Consider the following 17,321-nt stretch of genomic DNA (forward strand, 5'->3'; position numbering starts at 1 on the left):
ATTAATAATAAAAGTAGATAAAAAACTTTTGCATAAAAATGTTTCTATTTCCAGGTTTTTAAATTACTCTTAAGGTTTGTAGGTCAAGAAAAACAATCATGAATACAATTATTTATTGACTTAGATAACAAAGCACAAATTAGAACTTAAACAATGGTCCCCAAAAAAAAAAAACATCAATTCCAGGAAATTCTTATAATAATTTGTTTTGTATTGCATTTATAAAAAACAAAGTTACAAGTGCTTTACAGTAAAATCAATAATAAAAGTAGATAAAAAAACTTAAAACATAAGAATGGAATTTGCATAAAATTGTTTCTATTTCCAGGTTTTTAAATTACTCTTAAGGTTTGTAGGTCAAGAAAAACAATCATGAATACAATTATTTATTGACTTAGATAACAAAGCACAAATTAGAACTTAAACAATGGTCCCCCCAAAAAAAAAACATCAATTCCAGGAAATTCTTATAATAATTTGTTTTGTATTGCATTTATAAAAAACAAAGTTACAAGTGCTTTACAGTAAAATTAATAATAAAAGTAGATAAAAAAACTTCAAACATAAGAATGGAATTTGCATAAAATTGTTTCTATTTCCAGGTTTTTAAATTACTCTTAAGGTTTGTAGGTCAAGAAAAACAATCATGAATACAATTATTTATTGACTTAGATAACAAAGCACAAATTAGAACTTAAATAGCTTAACGCATAATGGATACAATCAATAAATTACCAGTGTAGCACTGTTTATATTATTTGAACAGCGTTTCTTCTTTTAAATCTTCAAAAAAACGGACTTTTACTTTTCATATTACTTTGGGGTCATTTTTCTTTATATTGTTGTAATTGTCAGATTTTATCTCATATTTTATTATTATAGGAATTTATAGACCGTGCTGGAAGAAGTTCTCCTTAAAGGAGACATATTATTTTTTACATTAATATTTATTTTGGGTTTCTACTAGAAAGTGCTTTAGTGTAAAAAATAAATACAAATATATTTAAATTTTCAACAGAATTGCGATGCTAGTCAAACGTTTTCAAGCATAAAACTACTCAGTTAACTATAATAAATATAAGGAGGAAAACGACCAACATTACAGTAAAAGACAAGCCTTTATTTTCGCAATAAGAAAGCATTTTGTTAATACTTTGACAAGTTTTAAAAACGATACATAGATCAGTGAGAGAACAATTAATAGAAGTTTCCAACCTATGACCAGTGCCCCATTAAAACAGGTGGAACAAGTAGGGGAAGGGCTGTACTGATAGAACGTGCATGACGAGTATGGATGGATGGCATTGAATTAAGTGTTTCGTGTTTGATGGGAGAAAGAGTTCACTTGCAAATTTAAATTTTGGTCACTGGGCAGATATGAAAAAAGTACTGTGTAAGAAAAACAAACAAACTATACACATGTAGCTGTTGCCTTATGCAAATAGGACATGCTCTGCAGTTCTTGAGTTCGGTTTTACTGCAAGAAGGTTATTTCATTCTGGTAAGGCACCACTTGAATTAAACTGGGACAGTGGGACAGATGTGTGGCCGGTGCTGTCAAGAGAAGGAAACCTGTAGGTGTTATGTGCGCTGATTTTGGCCTGTTTCAGAAAAAATACATTGAACAATCTGAGAAAAAAGAGGAAAATGTGGTAAACATTTACAAATTAATCTCTTAAAAAAGGAGGAAGACAATGAACACTGGCATTCTGCTGTATACAAGTTAGAATATACAGTACAATAAATATAAATAGACCGAGGGAAGACTGAAGGAGAAAACAATTTATGGACACAAAACAGTTTTACATTCGAGTCAAATATACAATGCAGCATGGAGACGAAAAAAACGAAAACCCTGCACATCGATTCTATATTTGGCAAATGAGCCAATAAAACCTGAACACACACTCGCAAGAGACCAGCATTGTCCTAAACAGGCTGTCCTGAGGTCAGTTTTGACATTGAACTTCCACAGTACATTGACTCTTGCTCTATAGAGAGCTGCTGTCCCAGGAGAACCATAAAAACATATGCCATGTTATGTCTTCTAAAACTAATCAACCATGATGCTTAAACTTCCAATGCATTTTTTTTTGTTTTGTTTTACTACTGGTCACCTTTATGAAGGTTGAGGCAGTTTTACAAGATTTTTCATCTAATATCATTTTGATTTTGGCAACAGGGACATGCTCTTATCAACTGATCCAAACCCTCTTAAAAAAAAGACTTCTTAAGCACTTCTTTATTTACAATGTTAATTCTTAACTAAAGTCTCTGAATTATCCTTCCCACTGTTTTTGAGTAAATTTAGGAGTGAATGCAATAATCAAAAACCTCTTGAAAAAAAGAATATTGGGGAGGTTTTGCAGGACACCCGGGAGTATGGGCATCAGGAGGTGACTGTGGGTCCAACTTGATTTTGTCCACTGCAGTGCTGCTTTTTCCCGCATGCTCTTTCACTTTAGCCAAACTGGAAAAAGAAATTTCCAGGTCCAGAGTCTTTGGGGGGGAAAAAAGGATGCAAGTTAATATCATAAACTTTCTTTGATAAATTTTCCTATTCTTAAATAAACTAAATGATGTCTAAACTGAATGTCTAAATACCTGGACTGGAATCAAAACTAAATCCTTGTCCTCCTCCCCCTCCTCCTCCTCCTCCACCATGGCCGCCAAAGAAAGCCCTGAAGATGTTGTTTGCATCAAAATCTAAAGAGAAAGCAAATGCAAATACATTGCTATTAGCTGATCATGACGAGCTTTTGGGAGAACACGATGGAAAAGAAAGCCTTTTGACATACTCTACATTCATTTTAAGACTGTCATCAATACTGTATGTATGTATGTATGTATGTATGTATGTATAATACAGAGAGAAACAGGAACCACACGACAGCAAGAAGACTTTTAATGGAATTTAATGAAAAGAACGTTTGAATATCAACCAAAGCTTGAAATATATAGATACAATTCTAAAATAAAGTCATGATGCATGTCATGATATTCTGTGTACAATATTGTGGCCTATTTTATACACTATTTTATGTCATTTAGACAATTAATCAGATTGTTAATTGTTAATTTGGTCGCAGTTAAATGTATTCTTTTTGTAGTGGCTTGGGATTTAGCTAATTTTGAGTGATTGACTTTGTCACTGACCACAGATTACAGAGAAGCAAAGTCTTTCTCTTCATACATTTCAACATGGGTCGGAAAAAAGAGGATTCTTTAGGACACACCGCTGATCTGATGACAACTTTTTGAATATTTGCAGTGCAAAACCTCTGTCTTTAAACTCTGCATCGATAACATGAACAATACCATGACCCTGAATCCAAAGCTGCTAAATGGAATACAGCAAGAATTCCCGTTATTATTTACAACTGAACTTTTCCTGCAAGTCAAAATGTCTGCAGTGAAAAAGGGCTATTGAGTCATCAATAAAGAGTCTTTCTGTTCTTTAAAAGCACCCAATAGTTGACTTTTTAAGGAAGCATTTCACCATGTTTTGAAATGCATTCCTTTAAAATAAGCGTGTGTGAAAATGTTCTTTTATCCCACTAATGAGGGTTGAATGTTAATCTGAAGAATACACTTAAAGCATTTACCTCCGCCATCAAAGTGGCTTTCCTCATCCAGGTCATGTCCATTGTCGTAGCGCATCTTCTTCTTTGGGTCGGAGAGCACAGTGAAGGCCTCGCCAACCTCCTTGAATTTCTTTTCCTCCTCCTTCTGCACCTCAGGAGTTGCTGCACTGTGGCGGTCTGCAAGACAATAATACAATTAAGATAAAAAAAACATCAAATGCAATCAAAGTTGGTTTCCTGCACGTCTGTGCGAAGACTAAGAGGTCTACCTGGGTGATGCATAAGGGCCCGTTTGCGGTAGGCTTTTTTGATCTCGTCCTCGGTGGCGTTCTTGCCGATTCCCAGCACCTTGTAATAATCTTTCCTCTTGCTTTTCTTCAACTCAAGCTGTGCATTCTTCAGCAGATGCTTGTGTTCTAGAGGAATAAAATGCGAGTGTGTTGAAAACTGACCAGCTATAGTATCAGTAAGGATAAAGACAAAGGAGAAAAGTGCGAAAAAGGAGATAGAAAAGTGACAGCTTACCTGATGTTTTTTCAGTCTGGTAAACTTTTTCATAGTCCCGTACAGCTTCTTCATACTGCTCTGTGTTCATGTAACTATGGAACAGACAACGTCACTGTCTAAAACTGCTCAATACTGCACACACAAATTAGGAAAAATGAACTCATATTGACTGCGTAACATACCACTGAGCTCTTCTTAGGTAGGCCTTGATGTAAGTGTCATCTAGCTTGATTGCACTGGTGCAGTCTTCAATGGCTTCATTAAGTTTCTTCAGCTGTTGATTAGGAAGAAGTTAATGCCAGTGAACCGACTGAGGAGCTACAAATAGCCCAAGCACTATGCAAGGTCGCTATTTTGAAGCAAATGATCAGACAGCATAATAGATCAAACGTCTCTGACTGGTAATGTGCTGATTTGTGGTCTTTTACCTTTCCTCCTGCTGTGGCTCTGTTGCAGTAGAGCTTAGCATTGGTCTTGATGTTGTTGGGGTCTATCGTCAGGGCCTCAGTATACAGCTGGTAGGCGGCTTCATAGTTGCAGTTCTTAAATGCCTGGTTGCCTTCATCTTTCTTGGCTTTTAAGGCTTTGGCGTTCTGATGTTGGAAGAGAAAAAAAAAGTGATCACTTTGCTTTTTTTAACATTTACTCACACGCATGTCTCCAACCGTGTGCTTGATGTGTTAAGCTGCCTTGTCACGCCATTTAAACTGTAAGAATTGTAGGAACAGATGTGTTTTTGTCCATTTGTTTTAGTCTTTTTAAAAAAGGTGCTCTGTGGAGTTTTCTTGTAAACGAAACAGAAGTTCTGATAACATTCAGTGTTTCTCACTATAATGCATTGTTTCTGTACCTCAGGGCTAACAAACATTACAAATTCATTTCTCCAATGAATATTTTTTCAACATTGTTTGCCTCAGCGTTAACTTGCCATCAGTCTTCTTTGTTACAGTCTTTGCGAGCATGTTGCTTATATGTTTTGTGTTTGCCTTTGTAATTTATATCATGCCGTAACAGATGAGCTATTGCAAAAAGCTAAGAAATAAAAAAACTGAAAATAAGTTGCACCGTATCCAAACACAAATGTCTAACATTACAACACCCGGCAGAATAAGTCACACAGTTTGGGTTGTATATCTTTTTTTGTAGACATTTGTCTCATATTAGAGATTTCAAAATACTAGTTTCAAATAAAAATCCTCATACAAATTCTGTTATCACAGTTCCTGATAATCACCACCCTCTGTCAACCACGTGTCTTTTTATTTCTTCTTCCATTGAAATGAGAAAGAAGACGACGATATGATCAACTTACCCTGCAGGCTAGCCGGGCTTTTTCGTGGTCAGGTGCCATGCGTAGAGCCTGGACAAAGAACTGAACAGCTTTATCAATGCAGTCCTCGTAGTAGAGACACAGGCCTCGGACGTAGAGAGCGTCTGCGTTTGTGGAATCCATTCGCAAGATATCACTGTAAAAGAACGTTTTGTTAAAGAAGAATGGGTAAACCAAATCCATCCTTTTATTGGACAGTTACTAAAGCAGACTCTGTGGTATTTTATAAAATCTTAACATTATTCAAGAAAAACCATCACACCATGAACCCACCACTAGCTGTTCCTACCTTGCTACGGACTGAGCCTCTGGATAGCGTCCCAGCAGAGCCAGACACTCGGCCTTGATGATTTTGAAGCGGTGGCAGGCAGAAGCCACAGCTAAAGCCCGGTCCATGCAGTACACCACCTGGATCAGGACAAGAGCCACGTCACTATACCGGTTACACTCCAGCACCACAATCATTCATTAAAGAAATGGAGATATTTGGAGCTTTCTAAAAGCTAATTATTTATTCAATATTCAATATTTTTCAATGTAACAAATGTTGAATTCCCAGTCAAAGAAGCTGTTCAAAGTGTAAACATAAGTATGTAAATAGGATGCTAACTTCTAAAGACACTTATTGACTGACAGTCATAGGATTTCATAAAAATGGAGATGACTGGAAAATCTGGTAAATTGTGCTTAAATCTGTTGCTTATCACAAACCAAAAGCGTATTCGTAAATTACATTCGATGTTGCATGACAACTAAGATGGAGCTGTGTCGTTTGAGAGTTTGGTGAAAAAAGAGAATGGGTGTAAAGTACCGTTCTGAAATCCCGCTTTACAAAGCCAACATCCGCCATTCGCTCGTACTCCAGTAGAGTCGCTGCAGTCTTATCCTAAAATGCAACAACAATTATCTATCAACACTTTGTTTAAAATGTTAACAGACCAGTTTGAGTTGCAGGAGTGCTTAGTATGTAAGTCAAGGCACTCTTATACAATAATTACATGAAATAAATTGTGTAAAAGTTCAGGTGACCCCCACCTCCTGCTGGGCCTCTCTGTTGCTGGGCTCCAGCTCCAAAACCTTCTGAAAGCAGCGATTAGCCGCCATGGCATTTCCCAACGACAAGTGGCATTTGCCCTCACGTAGATGACCCTGCGGGACAGGAGGAGCACATTTCCTTCTTAGGACAGTGTAAAAAAAAAAAAGACTCTACATGTTATGCACTTTTCTGCAGGTGCAGCTGGGTGTTTTGAGACAATAAGTGGCGTGCAATAATGAGAATGAAGATGATGTTCAAACCGACCTTCATGAAACAGTCATCCAGCCGCACAGCTTGCTGGGAATCTTCTAGAGCCTCTCGAAAGCGAAAGAGCATCATGAGGGTGGCTGCCCTGTTGCCATAATAACTGGCAGTTTTGGGGCTTACATCTTGAGATAAAAGAATAATAAAAATAAAAAAAACATGTCATACAGGCAAGCTGAGATGTGGGTACAGACTAAAATAAATGTGCAATTATATTGCACATCCATACAAATGGCAGTCAAGATTGATAAAGTTTCTAGGTACATTGAGGGAGCATGTCTTGACTCGGTTGTTAATAGAAAATTTGCCGTTATTTGTTTTGCTAGGAGGTGTGACAAGAGGAGACCGTCTGCATTTCTCAACAGGAGAGTATGTACAAAGATTGGTCACCAGGTAAAGAGTAATTAGTGGTAATCTCACCGATGGCCTTGGTATAATAGTTGAAAGCCTCAGAGTAATCTTTCTTGCTGTAGAATGCATTTCCTTGCTCCTTGAAGCCTTCAGCCTGACTGCAGAGCGAAAACAGAAACCAAAGTTGAGTTGGAACAGATGTTTTAACAAGATTTCAGTAATTACAAGATACAATATAAAAACACAACTTGTACGCAATAAATCAGTCAATCAATTAAAGCCCTCCTTAATCCAAGATGTACAGAATATGACTGCTTTAGTAATTGTCATCCAGCCAGTCCAGCCGGTATCCATTTGTATCCATCAGGGAGTTTCTTGCAAATGAGGCAGTGCCTGAAAGGACTGGGCTGTGCTGCGTTACACCTGGAACTGGGACAGCAGAGCAGGGCACACGCAGTCCTGATAGCTGCAGTACTAAACATAGCAGTGGAAGTTACCTTTCAAAAAGTGCCAAGTGTTAAAGGGTAGAGGAACGCTGATTCACACAAGGCTGCTGCTGTGCTGCTCTCTGTGTGTTGAAGCATTTAAAAGTGTTGCTATGGGGGCTTTGCCACTCAGTGACATCAGTAAGTGTTTTTAACCAAAAAAACACATTTGACTAAGGTTGTGGGCAGAAGAAAATTCGACCTCTAGGCAGGAGTTCTGCAAAACATTCCTTTGCAAGGCTGGTTTATAGTATTAAGGCCACACGGCTGCTTTACGGATTAGCTTTGTAAAAGATGTAGAAGCAAAACTAAGTATTCTCTTAAACATATGTTAATTTCACATGCTGCTAAATAAAAAATAAAAGTAAAACTGTTCTATGATTCCAAAAGAATGTATGCAGAGGGAGTAAAGGTCCTGTGTGTAGGATATGGGGAAATATATTGGCATGGAATATAATATTCCTAACTATGTTTTTATTAGTAAATAATTGACTGGCTTAGAATGAGACCATCATATCTAGATAGGGAACAGGCCCTTTATACGTAGTCAGCCATGTTGAACTGGCATTTTTTGAAAGTATCAAAGAACAGACAAACCGAACACTGGCAAAGAGCCGTTGGCGTTGTGATGTTATCTGAAGACTTCTATTTTAAGATTAAGAGATGAATATAGTACATATGATCTTTTGCTCATCTTTACTGTTAATTGTAACCGCAAATCATGTTTTAAAGGGCAACGGCCTTTTGTTTTGTACAAAAGTTGAGACTAGATTCCAATTTTTTGGAATTGGCCTAACTAAATTTCACAGAAGAACATATCTATATAGTGTACATATCTCTCGCCATCTGCAAATACAGCACGAACAATCCAGCAGTGCCTGTTATCTGGAATAAAACATATTGAAGGCAGCAGGCAACTCAGGATTCAGTAGTGAACAGGGAAACCATAGTACTTACTTGAAATGTCATTCAAGTAAAAATAAACCCACTAATGACGACATAGTTCATTGTCATTTGGAAATATTTCGAATTTTGTACAGTTTAAAAGCAATATCTTAATTTGTTGTACGTGGGTCAATGACATGACGTCCATATTTCTGTGTCCGAGCCCATTATATTCTTTTAAAATATTTTTTAGTGATTAACGACATGTATCATTTCATTCAATAAAAGCTACTGAGTTTGAACACATTTTCAGTACATTCAAATAATATATATTCTTTTATGTTTTGGCATCTCAAACCCTGAAAATGTCAGGCGGCGCAACCGTCTGAGCAAATGAACAGACTAAAAAAAAAATGAATGCAATGTCATGATTTTATTTCTTGAAATCTTTCAAATGAACCAAATTTTACCAATACCCATAGTTCAAAGTAATTGAAACAATTTAAAATATTTTATGTTTAAATGTCTGGACTTTTATTTTAATATTAAAGTACACAACGGTTACCAGGATAAAGCATCATCAAGAGGAACTCAACTGACCTTTATGGCAGAGTGAAAATGTTTTAAGCTCCCTCTCAAATATTGATAGAAACAGCTAATTTTTTCACCAAACTCTTTGCATTTTACTGATGTATTTTCTACGCTTAGGCTGTTTTTTTGGGGTTGGATAACTTTTATAATCTACCATACTTTTCCTAGTTTCTCATCATTACCAACCCTGCCTTTAACTTAAAATTATTAAACGATTATATCTTAAACAACTGGACTGTGTTGTAAACTTTACTTATGTAACACAGCTGACCGGACACCAATAAAATGTAAAATGTACCGTCAAGGATGATTGCCTACCTGAGTGCTGAATTAATGAGAGCTGAGTTCATATGAGAGCTGAATTCATATGAATTCATATGAGAGCTGAACTCATGAGAGCTGAATTCATTTGAGAGCTGAATTTATATGAGCGCTGAATTAATATGAGAGGTGAATTAATATGAGAACTGAATTCACGAGTGCTGAATTAATATGAATGCTGAATTAATATGAGTGCTGAATTAATGAGCGCTGAATTAATATGAGAGGTGAATTAATATGAGAACTGAATTCATGAGTGCTGAATTAATATGAGAACTGAATTCATATGAGTGCTGAATTAATATGAATGCTGAATTAATATGAATTCATATGAATGCTGAATTCACATGAGAGCTGAATTAATATGAGAGCTGAATTAATGAGAGCTGAATTAATAGGAGAACTGAATTCATATGAGTGCTGAATTAATATGAATGCTGAATTCATATGAGAGCTGAACTCATGAGAGCTGAATTAATATGAGAACTGAATTCATGAGTGCTGAATTAATATGAATGCTGAATTCAGCTGAATTAATATGAGAGCTGAATTAATAGGAGAACTGAATTCATATGAATTCATATGAGTGCTGAATTAATATGAGTGCTGAATTAATATGAATGCTGAATTCAAATGAGAGCTGAATTAATATGAGAACTGAATTCATGAATTAATATGAATGCTGAATTCATATGAGAGCTGAATTAATATGAGAGCTGAATTAATATGAATTAATAGGAGAACTGAATTCAGCTGAATTAATTAATAGGAGAACTGAATTCAGCTGAATTAATAGGAGAGCTAAATTAATATGAGAGCTGAATTAATATGAATGCTGCATTAATATGATCTAAACCCTCACATTTAAATACCAGAACGTTTTAGACGTATAGAAACTTTCTGATGGTTTGCAGTGAGCAGTGAGCCTCTTGTGGAACTTTCTAGAAAGAGGGAACCCACAGACGACTTCACAGACTGCACTCAGATCATCATTACTATTACTATCATTACTATTATTATAAATACGTCCGTAGCAAACCAAGTCAAACATCCACCTTGACTTAAATCCAGCGTGTGTTTGGATTAGCTGTGAATTAGCCGAGCGTGTCTCTCGACGCTGCCTGTGTTAGCTCGTCGCTCATGACGAAGAACTCGTTCAGGTGTGTGACTTTGACGAACCCAAAAGGTGTGCCATCTGACAGACTAAACCCACACCTACCTGCCATTTATAAAAGGTATAAAAGGTATAAAAGGTGAACACACTGGAGGCTGATCTGACGGTACATGTGCGCGTCCCCGCTACAGAGCTAGCCGCGTTAGCTTCTCTCCAGGCGGGTCGCGTCGTTGTCATCTGACGGGGATTTGAGTTCATTCAGAGACTCACGTTTTATTCTCACATTACACACGCAGAACAAACAGATAAACCCAGTGGACAATTTCATGTTTACCGTTCCATGGCCTCCGGATTGCCGATTTGAGTTTCTGTGTCCACCGGCACGTCGATGTCAACAGCCGCCATTTTTTTTCTGGAAAGGACGAACGCGGACTGACGTCATTTCCGGGAACTAGTCGCGGATAGCTTTTCTTTTTTTTTTTTTTTTTTTTTTTTTTTTTTTGAGGTCATGAGAAACTAGGCCAGAAGAAAAAAAAAAAGTAAAACGTCATATAACATATGTTATATGAACAAATCATGTAAACTTTTGACTGGTTCTGTATATGTTATATGACATATAACATATACAGAACCAGTCAAAAGTTTGGACACACCTTCTCATTCAATGGTTTTTCTTTCTTTTTCTTTTTCTTTTATATATTTTTTTCTTTATATATATATACAGTACCAGTCAAAAGTTTGGACACACCTTCTCATTCAATGGTTTTTCTTTATTTTTATTTTTATTTTATATATTTATTTTCTTTTATATATATATACAGTACCAGTCAAAAGTTTGGACACACCTTCTCATTCAATGGTTTTTCTTTCTTTTTCTTTTCTTTTATATATATACAGTACCAGTCAAATATACAGTTTTTGGACACACCTTCTCATTCAATGGTTTTTCTTTATTTTTTTTTTATTTTATTTCTTTTATATATATACAGTACCAGTCAAACGTTTGGACACACCTTCTCATTCAATGGTTTTTCTTTATTTTTATTTTAGATATTTCTTTCTTTTATATATATACAGTACCAGTCAAACGTTTGGACACACCTTCTCATTCAATGGTTTTTCTTTATTTTTATTTTATATTTTTTTTATTTTATATATACAGTACCAGTCAAAAGTTTGGACACACCTTCTCATTCAATGGTTTTTCTTTATTTTTTTTTCTACATTGTAGATTAATATTGAAGACATCCAAACTATGAAGGAACACATATGGAATTATGTGGTAAACAAACAAATGCTCAACAAACCAGAATATGTTTTATATTTTAGATTCTTCAAAGTAGTTGAATGAGAAGGTGTGTCCAAACTTTTGACTGGTACTGTATTTAAATATGACTTTCATAAAGCAGGGTTTGTATCTAAAATGTGTTTTTATTGTATTCATTCAAATCAGAGGCTAATAGTTTTATTTAATCTCTCACACATGCAAAAAACTGAATAAAAATAACTTGTATAATGTGCTACTGCTTCAAACCTCGCCTGACTTAAACTCCATTTGAAACCATCCCATAAGCTTCTGCTTGTATAACATTTTTCCATTAAATCATAAACTTACATCCAGTTATCTCACCAGAGAGCCTGAAGCTCTACATACTTGTATGTGTTTGTGGTGACCAGGCTGCTTTTGCCAGGAATTAGAGGGCAAAATGATGACAAATGAACAATTGGACATGCTCTTGTAAATTGTGAATATTTATAAGCTAATGTCCATATAAAAAGCTAAAAATATTTTCTGCCACCTTTTGCATTGAAATAACCCCATTCAATCAGTTTTTACAGTTATTCTCCTCCTAAAATGTGCTAATTACAACTGAACATCAGTCAAAGAAGGCAGCATAGCACAGTGCTCTGTGTTAACATACAAACACAACAATGTATATCCAGTATCAGGTCTTTATCAAGAAAAACTAAAGCTGATTATGGGTTGGTGCATCAAAAATAAAGATATTTAGATGACTTTTCAATTTTGTGTACTACCATTATTATGAAAAACATGGTAACTACTCAAATTCGTAATTTAGTTGTTTTATATTGATATAAATGCATATTAGTGCACTGACATCTCCCTGCCTATCTACAGGTGATCCTATCTTGCTCTTGCACACACAGCACCACTAGATGGCATACAAGTATCACAATGTATGGGGTATACGCAGTGTGGGGGATATATTATCAACCACTTGGTGTTTTGTGTTATATTTTCTCTTACTCATACACCATATAGTGTTTCAGTCTGGCAAAAGGATTGAAGTGTCACTTTGCTTGTAACAGTGTGTCAGTGTTTTTTTCAGTGACTCACCACAATTTACAAGATAAACTGTACTTCATTCATTTTGATCAATATAAATGTATATTTTTTTCTTTGGCTAATTATATTCACTGACCTTTGATTTATGTGATATAAGAACAGAATCATACTGATGATACAAGGTTTTGATCAAAGACCTTTCAGTGTCCTTTTCCATACCTATATTCATATCTGATGGAAGCTTATATTCACTGTATATTTACAATGAATGGTAAGGTACTAATATTTGCATATGAAGAAAGAAACACCACAACTGTGTAAAAAACATTACTATTTATAAGTTCATATAGAATACAGTATTGACATTTTTAGCACATAATCATTTACATTATTGCAATTGATGCACAGTTACACTTGTCATTAATTTTACCAGGTGACACTTCAAAAAACACATATTGCTTAGGATGATTCAGCACAATTAGGTGGGAGAGGATTTCTAAAGACCGTTCTTTAATACAGCTCTATAAAAAAAACGAACAATTTTACAAAGATACATTTAAATATCTGTAAATAAATAATTAAAAATTTGGGGAATAGCACATATTAGCCTGTCTTCATATTGCACAAACAGCATCAAGTTGTTGCTAAATCGTAACTTATTTATCCACATAAATCTTATAACTTTAAACGAAACTATCTAATTTTATGCATTAAATGTAGTCTGTCTCAATATGGCAGTATTCTTGGCATCATATCAGGGTAGTGGTTGATTGTCACCTCATAACACAGAGAGATAGAGAGAAAATCACAGAGAAAAATATGAAAGTATGTGTTTATCTAACATAAAGAGAAGGGATCCATATCAGACAATGGCTGTAAAGATATACAGTTGTTGAGAAGCAATTTCCTCACCAATCCAAAGCTATGGATCTCATTCGTTTTTTCATTGGTGGAGGGTGGTTGTATGGTAATAGCCACTTTCAATCTGGATTTCCTTGATTTTGGCTATGAAGACGAACGCAGGAATTAAGTATTGTACTTGTTCTTGTTCTTAGAGTACAACTAGAAAGCTTGGAAATTAAACGAACTTTGGCAACAAACACAACATTTACACACTTTAGTGTATTATTCTACTATTTTCCTATAAATAAAACAAAAAAATGCTTGTCATTATGGCTTCCAGAGGGGTTCAGACTCCGGGGAACATGCACTTGTTTGTTGAGGGGAAACAGCTGAGCGATGGTCCTTCACCGGTCAGTCTGCACTGTAATAATCACCAGGGGATTGTGCATACTGTTCTTATGACTTGAACCTGCCAAACTTGACATGCTGATATGCTGCCATCATGGCATAACAGTGAACTGGTGTCCCTCAGGGTGTTCCGTGCTCTGTCCTCAGCGACCAAGCTAAGCTTTTCTGCTAGTTCAGATTTGGCTAGGTTAGGTCTACTCTACTGTAGCTCCTCTAGCATAGACTGGCTCATTGCTAGTAAGGAGAGAAGATAATAGGTGCATGTGTGGCCCTCAGAGGTCCTGGGGCAGGCCTGAAGAGGGTGGGGCTGATCAGTGGACCATGGATGATGGCTGTGGGACCCGGAGGCAGCCGTAGCCCCAAGGGTCCAGAGGCCATGCTGCACAAAGCAGCAGGATTGAGGGGGTTGGTCAGGAACCCTGCCGGCAGGGCCTTAGATAGCTGCTTCTGCAGGGCCAGTTTAGTCTGACAGCAAAGACAAGAGGCACATTCAGTCTAAACAAGACTAAGAGTCTATAACCATCCTAGTAAAGCTGTTAAATGCTAACAGGCTGATGCTAAGCATGCAGAATGTTTACCATGCTCACATCTTAGTTTAGCATGCTAACATTAGCTAATTAGCACTACAGATTAAGCACAGCAAAGATACATGGGAAAGTCTTTATTTGTGCAGGTTTTTGGATTTGGTCATAAAACAAAGAATTGTACAAGGTGACATTTTGGCCTGATGATGGCACTATTTAAAAAGTCAGAGGTTTTAGTATCACAAGCTACCAGGAACAAAATTGAATAGCAATCCAAAATGGTGGTTTTCACTTAAACAGAGGCACTTTGTTGCTGTTTAAATATCCATATTATCAACCACTAAGCAGCCATTGGTTTACCATTTGCATCTATTGAGTATGTGTATCTGTTGTGACATTTCGTTCAAATGTTTCTGTGTGTGTGTGTGTGTGTGTGTGTGTGTGTGTGTGTGTGTGTGTGTGTGTGTGTGTGTGTGTGTGTGTGTGACAAATTCTCACCGCTAACATAGCACTGGACTGTAGTTTATTATAGGGTGTGAACTTCGCCTTGACAGGCTTCCCAGCCAAACGCTCTTTGTGTCTCCTGCTGTTCATGTGCTAGAAAGGGGACAAGAAATATAAAGTGAATCATTCAGGACAGTCCTGACAGCCAACAAACCGTTTAGTTCTCCATTGACAACACAAAGGTAAGGGAATACAAATTTTTGATTTTCTACATTACATTACATTACATTACAGTCATTTAGCAGACGCTTTTATCCAAAGCGACTTACAGGAAGTGTATTCAACATAGGTATTCAAGAGAACTACTAGTCACCAGAAGTCATAAGTGCATCTCCTTTCTTAAACAAGCATCTTAAAGCATAAACCAGAGCAAAAGTATAGTGCAAGGCAAATTACTACGAAAACAATAATTGCAACAAACTAATACGATTATAATAAGTGCTACAAACTACTACGAATAGGATAAGTGCAGTAAACGAATACGAATTCAATAAGTGCAGCGAACTGATACGAATACAGTAAGTGCTACGAGGAAGACAAGAGTGTTCTACAGTGGTCAGCAGTTTAGTGAGTAGTACAATTAGTCACATTTCTTCTAACAGGATAAACCCACATACCTGCTTCAGCTGTGTCTCTGAGTTGACTGACACCTGGCACAATTCACAGTGAAACGGCTGGCTGGATACGCCCACAACCGCCCTGGTCTTGTTGCCCATCCGCTGCTTAATTCGGCTGGTGGGCCTGGGCGATGATGTCATCTTGACCCTGCGTTGTGACTGGCTGCTGTGGTGACCATCAAGCATCTGTTTGTGCCTAGAGCCTGATTCAGCCAAACCAAGAGGACTGTATGTTAGAGTCATAAACTTACTAACTTTAACAAAGAAATAGCAGTAGTATTTTAACGCATACCACTACAGTGAGCCTCCCACTGTGAGCTGGAATTGACCGTCACTTTGCACGTAGGACAGTGAAGAGGTTTTTTGTCGCCCTTGGCCTCTTTAGCCTCTTCCAACTTCACCATCTCCTCACCTCCTGTGTTGCTCCCCTGAGGGCCAGAGTGTGGAGATGAACCGGTGGCCAGGCTGCACCCTTCCACAGGCGGGCTGTCTGAAGGTAGATCATTGAGCTGAGAGCCGGGGGAGATTTCGTGGGAGAGCTGAGGCGAACGGAGTGAAGAGGAGTCTGTGGGTGAAGGCTGTGAGGGCGTGGTGGGTGCCATCAAGCTTTCCTGGGTGTTTTCCGGTTGCTGCTGTGCAGGTTTAGAAGAAGTACATAGGCCTGTGGACAGATGAATAAACATAGAGCCAATTTAGAATTGGTTTTGCAAAATGATAGATTTCTTGGTAGTTTATCTGGATAAGAATAGGAGTAAAAACGTAGGTCACATTATTATGTGGATGACAATTGGTGCTCTCAAAGAATACAAGTATTTATTATAGCTACTTCAATTTAATGCCGCTTGAAAAGTCAGGCAAGAATTTTGTATTTTCTGAATTTTGTATTTATTTACTGATATGAAAACATTTAGGGTATTTGACAATATTATGGTTGTAAACACACATCAAGTTTTTTTGGTAACACTTTAGCATTCATAATCAGTACATAAACATTCCAGAAATAGTTTTCGACACACAATAATGTGGCTGTGATAGTATATAATGAGTGTTATTATTATGCGGTATTAGTCAACAATTCCAATTCGTCATAGGACGACACTAATGTATTATTACAGTTTTGTTTTACTATAATGTTTATATACCAGCCTCCACTTATAAGTGCCCTAAGGAGGAGTTATAGTTGATGGAAATTATATTAATAAACACTTATAGTATGTTATAATCAGTTTTTAAATGTTTATATACTGCTCATAAAGATTTAAGCATTCAACACTGCATACAATTACCTGAACAAGTATAAATAAAGTTCTGTTAAACGGAAAAATCAAAGAATTCTGCTGGTTCAGTTTAGCTACCGACACTGGGTTGATGCACAGTTCTATAATGCCACAACAATACATGAACTCCACACAATCACTTCATGAATAGATGTGCTTGACTCATGCGATCCTCTATTCCTTCATGTTCTTATCGGGCTTTTTGTTCAGCCGACCTTTCATTTTTTCTTTGTTCTATTTCTTTCATATAATCTTGTTATTCTATTTCTCTTTTCCTCGCCTACTTTCTTTTCTGCTCAATCATCTCTCTTTAGTTTTGGTATCTTCTCCTTCTTTTTCCTGCCATCTCAATCATTCTTCCTTGGTCTCTCT

General features: G+C 36.7%; 2 protein-coding genes across 2 annotated transcripts in view; both read right to left on the reverse strand.

Moving 5' to 3' along the window:
* Nucleotides 1-1,099: 1,099 nt before the first annotated feature.
* On the reverse strand, nt 1,100-10,895 carry LOC129091127 (dnaJ homolog subfamily C member 7-like). The gene is made up of 14 exons (XM_054598612.1): nt 10,803-10,895; nt 7,142-7,230; nt 6,722-6,846; nt 6,457-6,570; nt 6,233-6,307; nt 5,711-5,829; nt 5,404-5,557; nt 4,520-4,684; nt 4,274-4,365; nt 4,110-4,183; nt 3,854-4,000; nt 3,606-3,761; nt 2,605-2,706; nt 1,100-2,499 (listed from the first exon to the last, which is right to left on the reverse strand). Exons 1-14 carry the CDS (start codon nt 10,871-10,873, stop codon nt 2,462-2,464), a joined length of 1,521 nt encoding a protein of 506 aa, XP_054454587.1. The 5' UTR covers nt 10,874-10,895; the 3' UTR covers nt 1,100-2,461.
* A 3,248-nt stretch (nt 10,896-14,143) lies between these two features.
* The window catches only part of LOC129091625 (zinc finger protein 385C-like), a 38,251-nt gene continuing 35,073 nt past the window's right edge, over nt 14,144-17,321 (reverse strand). The window contains exons 5-8 of the mRNA XM_054599315.1: nt 15,965-16,333; nt 15,673-15,875; nt 15,050-15,148; nt 14,144-14,492 (exon numbers count right to left, since the gene is read on the reverse strand). Of these exons, the coding sequence (XP_054455290.1) occupies nt 14,262-14,492; nt 15,050-15,148; nt 15,673-15,875; nt 15,965-16,333 (902 nt within the window). The 3' untranslated portion in view covers nt 14,144-14,261. The remainder of the gene's footprint in view (nt 14,493-15,049; nt 15,149-15,672; nt 15,876-15,964; nt 16,334-17,321) is intronic.

This window comes from Anoplopoma fimbria, chromosome 5, assembly GCF_027596085.1.
Source record: "Anoplopoma fimbria isolate UVic2021 breed Golden Eagle Sablefish chromosome 5, Afim_UVic_2022, whole genome shotgun sequence".
Taxonomy (NCBI): Eukaryota; Metazoa; Chordata; class Actinopteri; order Perciformes; family Anoplopomatidae; genus Anoplopoma; species Anoplopoma fimbria.

What these genes read in the sequence shown, in the direction of transcription:
- LOC129091127 (XM_054598612.1), bottom strand. Translation starts at nt 10,873, where the DNA reads ATGGCGGCTGTTGACATCGACGTGCCGGTGGACACAGAAACTCAAATC. An exon ending in ACAGAGAGGCCCAGCAGGAG is followed by an intron (nt 6,308 to 6,456) that starts GTGGGGGTCACC and finishes GTTGCATTTTAG; the next exon opens with GATAAGACTGCAGCGACTCT. An exon ending in AAGCCACTTTGATGGCGGAG is followed by an intron (nt 2,707 to 3,605) that starts GTAAATGCTTTA and finishes CTTTCTCTTTAG; the next exon opens with ATTTTGATGCAAACAACATC.